The sequence below is a fragment of the Echinops telfairi genome, unplaced genomic scaffold (genome assembly GCF_000313985.2).
Source record: "Echinops telfairi isolate 266 unplaced genomic scaffold, ASM31398v2 ScPeMD7_7424;HRSCAF=8462, whole genome shotgun sequence".
Classification (NCBI taxonomy): domain Eukaryota; kingdom Metazoa; phylum Chordata; class Mammalia; order Afrosoricida; family Tenrecidae; genus Echinops; species Echinops telfairi.
The window spans coordinates 17,878,742-17,888,655 of record NW_022111324.1 but is presented as its reverse complement, the minus strand read 5'-3'; the positions used below and the strand labels follow the sequence as shown (position 1 = coordinate 17,888,655).

Here is a 9,914-nt window from a genome sequence, read left to right as displayed (position 1 = left end):
TAAACTGCTGATTGGTTAAGTAATAGCCTGCATGATGGTGGCCTTTGAGAACCAGAGATTTAGAAGGAAACTCCTTCCCCTGCCTGACTCAGAGCAGAGGTTTCGACTCCTTCCTCCTCGGCTTTAGCAAGAATAGCCAGGACTCTGATGGGGAACACCTCCAAATGTCAGCATCAAATAGTGAGACATCTGCCTGTACTTGGCGGTCTGTTCCAGAGGGCTGTAAATTTCTCTTTGGATTCGTCCGTGGCCTCCCTGGCAGGGACAGTCCCTGCAGTGAGACTGGGGGCATCCTCTGCTAGGCTGAGCATTGTCGTAGGCACTTGACATGGTTCCCTAATACAATGTTCAGATGAGGCATGTGAGTGTAGGATGCACACAACTTGGAGATAAGGAAGGGGGTCAGCATTGGAATCTATGTGGTTGATGTTTGAGGAAACTTGAAACCAAACCTTCAGCCACTGAACCCACTGCAACTCACCCTGATCCTGCAGGGCAAGGCAGAACTGCCCCAAGGGTTCCTAAGGCTGTAATTGCCACAAAAGCAGACTGCCACGCCTCTCTGCTGCCCTGCTGCTGAGCAGTTCAAACTGTGAGCCTTTCAGCTAGCAACCTAACCTTTAACCATGTAAGGTGTGAGACAGGAAGAAACTAGATGTCATCTCCCTGCTCTATAAACATTGGCTTGAAACCGGGTTACACTGTAATAGATTAGCCTTAATAAAGAAACCTGTCCTACCAGATTGGCTTCCTATGAAGCTGAAATCACACACACACACACACACAATCCCATTGGCTTCTGTCTTCGTCAGCTTGTTTTGTAAGGCAGAAAGAACCTTGGCTCTCTTGACCTGAGGCACTGATCATTGCATTCTCATTGTCTTCTCACCCGAACACCTAATATAGTGGACCATCCACTTTCTGCTGACTGATGCTTACTACACATGCTTAATGCATCTGCATGAATACATTGGTAGCTGCAGGAGCGAGGCCTCCCTGAGGGAAGAGCCCGCCATCTTCCCACACCCTCTGTTGCTCTCTCTCCCCAGGGTGGCATGATCGCTCTTCTGCTGTCCATCTTGTGTCTGGTGATGATCCTGTACACCCGGCGGCGCTGGTGCAAACGGCGCCGGGTGCCCCAGCCCCAGAAGAGTGCCAGCGCTGAGGCGGCCAACGAAATCCACTACATCCCTTCGGTGCTGATCGGTGGCCATGGGCGGGAGAGCCTGCGCAACGCCCGGGTGCAGGGCCACAACTCCAGTGGCACGCTGAGCATCCGAGAGACCCCCATCCTGGATGGCTACGAGTATGACATCACGGACCTTCGGCACCACCTGCAGAGGGAGTGCATGAATGGAGGGGAGGACTTCGCCAGCCAGGTCACACGTACCCTGGACTCCTTGCAGGGCTGCAATGAAAAGGCAGGGCTGGACCTCACACCAGGTGTGCTGGGGGAGGGGCGCGGAGTGACTTGGTCCTTGGCTTCCGAGAGCTAGTGAGCGGAGCAAACAAACCAAACCCACTGCCACCAAGTCCCTTCTGACTGATGGCGAGCCTGCAGGGCAAGGTAGAACTCCCTGCGGGTTTCTGAGGCTGTATCTCTTTATGAGAGAGCCTCTGCCATCTTAGTTAGGGGTGGGAAAGAAGAATAAGGTGCTTCCTGAGACGAAGGGAACCGTTCCTCATCTAGGAGATCAGAAAAAGTGGAAGTCGAATCCCTCCCCACTCCCACCCTATACTGAAACCAGAGACACATTCACATCCAACAGACGAGGGGACCAGAGCTTTTTTTCATATGTTAAGGGAAAACCTCAGGAAATGAGGAGCTAGCCAAGACCCACCTGTGTGGCTGACATTGTGACATATAGAATACTTGCCTAGGTGGTTTGAGTCATCATTGGAGTCCTCTTGTCTCTGTGGCATTTGACCTCTGTGAGCTTCAGAAGGGATGTGTCTCTCCAAAGAAAATGACAGAGAATGAGCCAGGTGTCAGCCCTCAGACGCGTTGTGCATCTATGGACGTCAACCAACTCCGATAAGATCTGGGTCAAAAATAGAAAGGACAGAGAGGAAGGGGCAACCTTTCATTTACAGTGGCCCACGCTGTGTGCATATGCAACTCCCTTTGACTGAACTCCTAAGACAGTGGCCCTTCCAGGAATAGCCCTATTTTTGAGGAAGATGTTTTTGATATCAAATGTTCCTTGAGATATATGTGTGCTCACTGGGGCTTGGAAAGAGTGGAATTACATAGAGGATTCCATTCTGTTTGAGATCCAGAAGAGTTTCGATATGAATAGCCCATTTCCTCAGCAGATTTAAAATCGGAGAACTTCTTGAGAACAGCAGACATGTCTTCACTTTCTCTAATAGTTGCCCTAACACCTGGGGTGGTGCTACACGTACCAGCTAGCTATAGGGTATTTAGGGATGACAACCTCAAATGTCTGCGGAGGCCAAGCAGAAAACATAGATCGGTGACATGTCTGATATGAAACAACAGAAAAAGTGCACAGTGTGAGGACAGAGAGAGTGTGTGTTCAACCTCACGCCACTCAATTCAAAAATTTTAAAACTCTATGTTGAACCAAAGAAAAAATTATCTGCAATGTACATATAGTCAAAGGCTTCCCCCCCCCCCCACTGATCCATCAAGACAGAATTAGTTAAGTTCTATTTTCACCCACCACCATCGAGTCGACGCTGACTCGCAGTGACCCTATAGGACAGGGGAGACCTGGCCCTATGAGTTACCAAGACTGTAAGTCTTTATGGGAGTCGAAAGCTCCGTCTTTCTCCCAAGGAGCAGCTGGTGGCTTGCACCTGCTGACCTTGTCGTTCACAGCCCACACGTAACTCCCCGGCCACGAGGACACCCTTACTGTGCTCCTCCCATAGCCTTTGAAACCTTAGAGCAGTGTTGTGGTTTCTGCCCATCTCCCCTCACAAGGGTCTTATTTCAGCTCTGGGAGACTTCATCCACAGAGTTCTGCACATGTCCATGCTTGGACTTCCTCTTGACCTTTCCTCCTAAAAGCCTGTCTGGGATTATCCCCATACAGGAAGTGACAATGCCAAGCTGTCGTTGATGAACAAGTACAAGGATAACATCATTGCTACCAGCCCCGTGGAGTCCAACCACCAGCAGGCCACCCTGCTCTCTCACACCTCCAGTAGCCAGAGAAAGCGGATCAACAACAAAGCAAGAGGTACCCATGTGTTATGTGAAAGCTGACATGTAGATTTCTTAGTGTTGGTGGAGGCGAACCAATCATATCCACTCTCCACTGCCTCATGTGTTGCTAGACCGCTGTGTCCTGGAACAGGCATTCTGGAAGCTGGACCTCACACACACAAACTGTACCTATTCAAATCGTTGACAAAGTAATGTCACCAGCAAGAATGTATCCTAAGGGAATAATTGGACAAGAACGCAAAGATGTGTGCAAAAGGCTGCTCATCACAGCATGGTGTAACAGAGGGAGGAATTGGAAATAGCTTCAGTGTCCATCAGGGGGGCATTGGTTAACTCCCTGACCCATCTCTGTACTGTCCAGAGGCCTACCACGCAGCCACTGAAAATGCGCTTGGGCATCTCCACGCGTTAATATGGAACGTTGCCCACAGTAGATTCGGTGGGAAAAGGGAAGTGCTAAAATAGAAGGCACTGAATAATGCCCTTTTAGGAGAGGATCTAAACACCTTTATCAGCTGCAGCATCAGAAAAAGATGGGGAGTGTATGCATCACAAGTTAACAGCATCTCTTTGAATGGTGGCCCTAAAGGAGATCAGGATTTTTTTCCCTTTACCCATTTTGGTGTGTTTTTCCTTCTTTTTGCATTAAGTATATATAAATTCTAGAAGCAAGAAAAAGACCCATCAACATATAATGTCCTAAGCCCTTAAGACATCACTGTGGTCTCATGGGAACCAGAATTGGGACCTGGGATGAGGGGCATGCCCTTTCTTGCTTTCCACTCTTTATCCCCAAAAGTCCTCCCTGGTAAGCAGCCCCCAGAAATGGTCCGAGTGGGTGGGAGTGCAGGCTGGGAGCAGGGGTGCAGGGCGGAGTGATTGCTGTCAGACCAAGGTCTACTTGGCTACCCAATATGTGATTAGGACACCCCTTTCCTCGGGTCTCCTCCGCCCAGCTTGTCAGTCACTGCACTCTCATTGCAGGGGTGTTCTGTTGAATGGACAAGAGGATTTGTTGTGCTGAAGACCAGGAAAATTAAAGGCGTTGACTCTAGTGTGCTCCTTTCCATTATAGCTGGATCCGCCTTCCTGAACCCTGAGGGGGATTCAGGCACTGAGGCAGAAAACGACCCCCAGCTGACCTTTTACACGGACCCCTCTCGAAGCCGCAGACGCAGTAGAGGTAGGTGGTATCCGGCAAAGGTGGTGATAAGGGCTTGGAAGAAGGAGGCGTGGGTGGAGGGGCAATGGGTGTGGGGACAAGTTAGCGGCGCTGTGCAGGGAAGTCAATTTCTGCAGGAAGATTCCTTGGACAACAATCGATGTTCCCTGCCAAGGAAGAATGAAGAAAGCGCAGAGAGTGGAACAGTTCAGAGAATCCTCTCTCCCAGATAATGACACTCTCAGACAAGAGTCCAAGTTGTTTGAAAGGCTATTTCTTGGCCAGAAGACTCTCAATCCCTTCTTGAAATCTCAGGAGTCATAGCGTCGTGTTTAGACAAAGGCAATAAAGTTAATAAACTGTGGTAAAAATAAATAAAGTTAGTCAAGGGATAGTAGAAGACCAATCTTGGTATTATGAGAAACAGGAATTGTGGGACAGGAGTAGCCGAGGAATATTGGGAGTCCTCAAAAGGGTGTGTGTGATGGCCTTTGGCCTTTAATTTTGCTAGAGGCCAAAGCACCCCAGGGGCTGGTGGAAGTACTGGACACACGTTCCCAATTCATCTTCATTGTCTTGCCAGGGTCACAGTTAGCGAACGTGTCCTCCCCATCACTGATAGTGTTGTCCTTGTAGGAAGCCACCTTGACCTGTTGTTGAATGACTTCTGGAGCGTCTACTGTAGCTGTGAGAGCGGTAGCAAGGAGTGAAGTGGAATTACAGCAATCACTAAGGAGGATCTGGTCTCAAACCCAGTCAATTCCACCAGTTCCTTTCCTTGCTGTGTGGTATTGGATACAGACAGCAACTTCACGCAATCTCCGTGTCCTCACATCTGAAAGAGGTTCACACTCACGCACTAGTTTAGGGATGAAATGAGGCTGAAACGTATGCTTCTTGGTAACTGATAAAGCCCTACAAAATCCCGATCGTTGTGCTGTTAGACCTCTCTGTCGGACAGCCTGGCTGTCTTGGGGTTCTATAGTGCTCCATCTCAAAGGATTCTTAACAGGGACCCCATAATACACACTGGAGGCTGTTTCTGTTTCTGACATCGCATGCACAACCCTCAATGCCATTAATCTCAAACCCATCATCAGCCAATGCCCCAGACACCTGTATGTGTTTTTGTTCCCACCTCCACCTCCAATTGAGTCCTCTTGTCACTGCAGCCATTTTCCCCAGAGAGAGGAGGATGTTTTCTTCTTCACACCTAGTCTTTGAAGGCTCTGCAGCTGCCAGTCCAGATGTTTTGTCCTCTATTTCCCTCAAGCGAGCGATGGGGCTCTGAGCAGCCTACCTTCTTATACCCAAGCCTCCCTGAGATGAAATCTTGGATTAGTCTCTCCCTTTCTTGTGTGGATCTCATGGCCCATTTATGTACAGAAGATAATGATCCAAGGTCCATCTTCAGAGCCCAGTGTTGGCCTGGCATCTCCTACCTTTTACGAAAGCATGTGGGGAGGAGCTGGTCTGTCTTGTCTCTCTTTTTACAATAGAGCTAGGGAAGGATGTTACCTATAACAGATAACGAATAAATGCTGTTGAATTGAACTGGATCTATCAGTAAGACCTGCAGCAACATTTAATAGCCCACTTATGATGGGTCAGGTTGTATGATGGGTGGCAGAAACATGTCGCAGTGAATTAAGGGTTAGTTTAAAAGTAAAAATAAAGTCAAATGATGAGTGCTTAGAAAAGCGAACAGTTTATTCTACCTGGCAGCCATGGGAGACACAAAAGGAGATAATAAATAGAACTGGATTAAATACAATACATAGAATTTCTTGAAAGAGGAGAGTAGTCTGGCATAAGGGCATTCAGGTTGAGGAAGGTAGCAATAAAAGAACATGGCAAGTTCAAGGAAGGAAAAGTAGTTCAGCATGGCAGCTATAGTTTGGGATATATATATTTAGAGACAGACTGATGATGAGAGCTCATGCACAGAAGGGTGATAGGTATCGTCTGGGGAAGTGGGCCAACTATCAAAGGATGTGCTGGTGCTGTGTTATTGAATGCTTCTTGGTTCTGAGGGTCATAGGCATGACCTGAAGTTTCAAAGCCAGGTAGAGATGCTGGATTCGGAATTAATCATGTTGAAGGGCCAACGCTACAGGAAGATCAGAGTGATTGCAGAGCGGCAAGTGCCTGCAACAGTGAGAGCAGTGAGAGGCCGGGTGATAAAGACCAGGTCTCGAGAGCACCAAGGAAAGAGTGACAGTCTGCTCTTGAAGGGGAGTGTTTACGGGGCGATGTTGGAGCTGAGGCTTGAAGAGGAGGTGTCTAGCAGGCTGACAAGGTGACAAATGGCTCTGTGGAGAAGATAATAATATGTGTAAAGTCACAGGCACATAAATGATGGCAGTCTAGTCAAGGATCTGTACGTAGTTTCTGAGTGAAGCTCAAGGTGCAGGGTTGTGGGTTGCCTAGGAAATCCGGCTGGATGATCAGCAGGAGCTGGCAAGTACCTGGCCTAGATTCCAAGGGCCTTGGACTACATGCACTTGATGCTTCTGTTGGAGTCATTGAGAGTCTACAAACCACTGCCCTGCTCCACTCTGCTTTGTGAAGGATCACACTGAGCGCAAGGAGGAGGTTAAGGGAGAATGAGGCACCACTGGCCAAGGCCATAGCCAAGTGTTAGGTGAAAATGAAGCAGGTAGCAGTGCAGAGAATGGAGAAAGGAGACATCCTGTAGGCAAATGCAGAAGTATTAATGCCACTCGTGGCAAGGAGTGTGTGACTTAGGAATGAGAAACATGAATGAGAGATGATGGAGGTCTTTGACTTGGGGGACTGTGTGGATGGCAGTCCCCGTCACTGCAGCCATGGCAGAAGGAGAAGGGAAGATGACACAGAGGGTGGACTGTGTGGCATTCGGGTGCTGCTTAGGGTACGTTCTGATGTGGGGTGTGCTGCTGCATTCTGGGCTGGGCTAGAGCTACAGACTGCTGGGTGTACACCCCACGAAGTACACCCCACGATGCAAAGACCCTCACAGGAAGAGAAGATCTTCAGGTGGGAATGGACCACCTGACCCAGAGGTGGACTTTCCTTCCCAACCCTCCATCTCAGGAAAGCCTGGTCCTCAAAGCAAATTGGTACAGCCATGGGACAGAGCCTCCCTGAGAACAGCTCTTCTGGAGGCTGCACTGAGCCCTGAGACTGAATAACTCACTGGTCTGCATGGGTCAAAGCCTCAGCTGGACCTATATTTGGAATTTTGGTCCAAACTCTTTCATAGCTGCTTGATTCTGGACACACCCCATAACCCCTGGGAGCTGCCTCACCAGACAGTGGTCAGCATGAAATGATATGAGCCATGTAAGGTTCTGAGCCATGCTAGCTGAAACGTAGTGAAACCAGAAATGAACCCCTTGCTGTCGAGTTGACTCTGACCCATAGTGACCCTGTAGGATAGAGTAGACTGGCCCTGTAGGGTATCAAGGCTGCCATCTTTGCCAAAGCAGACTGCCACCTCCTTCTTCCCTGGAGCAGTGGGTGGCTTTGGACCGATCAGCCTTTTGGTGAATTGCTAAGTGCTTTACCACTGTACCACCAGGGCTCCTTGAAACCCAGTACCAAAACCCAAACTGCACTCACTGCCTGCCATTGAGTCAATTCTGGAACCTAGTTGTCCGATCACAAAGCTTACCTCTTAACCTTGAGGCTCAGCTCTTCCAGACTTATTTGCCTTACCCCTGAAGTGGGCGATCCGTGAGCGTGTTCAAAGGTTTGTTGTAAGGACGAAACCTTAAATTCAAAACAATGGACCGAATACACTTAGCACTGTGGTGCCTTGTATTATCGTCAATAGTACAACCCCAAAGAGAAGGAAATGACAAAGGACCCACACCGCACTGTGGACCACTAGCTTCACTCCCTTATCTTCTCACATCTGAGAGACGGTCCCTCCACCCATTGCCATTTCATCTTCTCCACCAAAAGATTCCCCCCAAACCAAAACAATGGCAAAAATACTTCTCTCCCAGCTCCCATTGCTGCTGCACCCCTGGGAGAGTGTCATCTTCCCCCGCAGCTGTTGTTCCCTCCCTGAGCTTCCATTTATAGGCATGCTCCCATGGTCTCAGGGGGGTGGGTGGTAAGACTTCTAGTGCAAATGAGGACTTCCACCCAGAGAGTGACCTCTCCTCACTGTCCTCCTCCCAGACCCTACAGAGTCAGAGCCCTGTGGTGCAGCCCCTCCCTGCCCAGAGTGTAGGCGAAAGGTTTGCCAGCAAGCTCAGGCTGTTTGCTGGAGGGGTTAATCTGAGGCTGGGGGTCTTGAGAGAAGGCTCTGGAGAGCCTGCTCTGTGAAGTGATGGGGCCACTGCACACACTCAGGAGAGTTCACCATGGAGCTGCAGCAGTCTAGCCAACCTTTGGCAAGAGGATGACGTCTATCCAGGGCAGGGCAACCAGAACAAACCAACCAACCTAATACCGCCAAGTCGATTCTGGGTCATAGCGACCCTGCCTCACTAGTGTGTGTCGTTATGGAATGAGACAGCCTCAGTTTTCCCCCTTGGATTGGCTGGTCCATTGGAACTGCTGACTTTGTGCCGGCAGTCTGCTTACCCAATAGCACCACAGTGCCCCTTAGGAGAAGAGCAACAACAACAACAACAAACAATCCCACCAAGCTCACAACCATCAACTGCCTCTTAGCCATCCTGTAGGGCAGGGTAGAATTGTCCCTGTAAATTTCCTAGATTGCATCTCTCTCTCTCTCTCTCTCTTGACTGTCACTCTTCATGGGGGTTAAAGGCCCTGTGTTTTTCCAGAGGACCTGCTGCTGGCTTTGAACTGCTGATCTTGCTGTTAGTAGCCCAATGCTTAAGCACTGTGCCATACGCTCTCGTACAAAGGGTCCTCCCTTCATCATTGTGCATTCTGAGGGCCACTAGTTGACCAGGTCCTTTTGTGAGTCTAGCTAATAACATGGCGTCCGGTGGGAATAGAGGTGGCCCGCCCTGAGCTAGGCTTGCCAATTGCCCACCTCATCTCTCTCTGTGGTAAGCTGTGCAAAGAGCAAAAGGCCAAGGGGGGCTTTCATTACTTCATTTTCTCCTCTTCTTGTCTTGCTTTTGTCTGGTTTGCAGTGGGCTCTCCCCGGAGTCCTGTGAATAAGACCACCTTGACGCTGATCAGCATCACCAGCTGTGTGGTTGGTCTTGTGTGTGCCTCCCACGTCAGCTGCCCGCTTGTCGTCAAAATCACCTTGCACGTCCCCGAACACCTGATCGCTGACGGTAAGCCCATGTCTTCTGCGAGGAAGGTCTTCGGGTTAGGCAAGAGATAGAGAGGTCACCGAGGATCCCCGTGAGTTGTTACCATGTTAGGGTACACACCAATAAGACATAAACCCAAGCAAATGAGGCTTAGGACAAAATAAGAGTGTCTTGCATGAAATAAAGAAGTTAAAGAATAAAAATCATGGAGCTGAACAAATCACCTCCTCTCTTTGGGCGTCTGGCCCCTGCAAAAATGTTTTGAAATAGACCCCTGCCTTTGTAGAGCAATGGAGAGTGTCCTAGCTATGCTCCCCCTGCCCCC

General features: G+C 49.4%; 1 protein-coding gene across 1 annotated transcript in view; it reads left to right on the top strand.

The window, feature by feature from the left end:
- The window catches only part of ASTN1 (astrotactin 1), a 402,092-nt gene that overhangs the window by 166,733 nt on the left and 225,445 nt on the right, over positions 1-9,914 (top strand). Inside the window, exons 3-6 of the mRNA XM_004706713.3 lie at positions 1,050-1,443; positions 3,063-3,209; positions 4,272-4,379; positions 9,461-9,610. Coding sequence (XP_004706770.1) covers positions 1,050-1,443; positions 3,063-3,209; positions 4,272-4,379; positions 9,461-9,610 — 799 coding nt within the window. The remainder of the gene's footprint in view (positions 1-1,049; positions 1,444-3,062; positions 3,210-4,271; positions 4,380-9,460; positions 9,611-9,914) is intronic.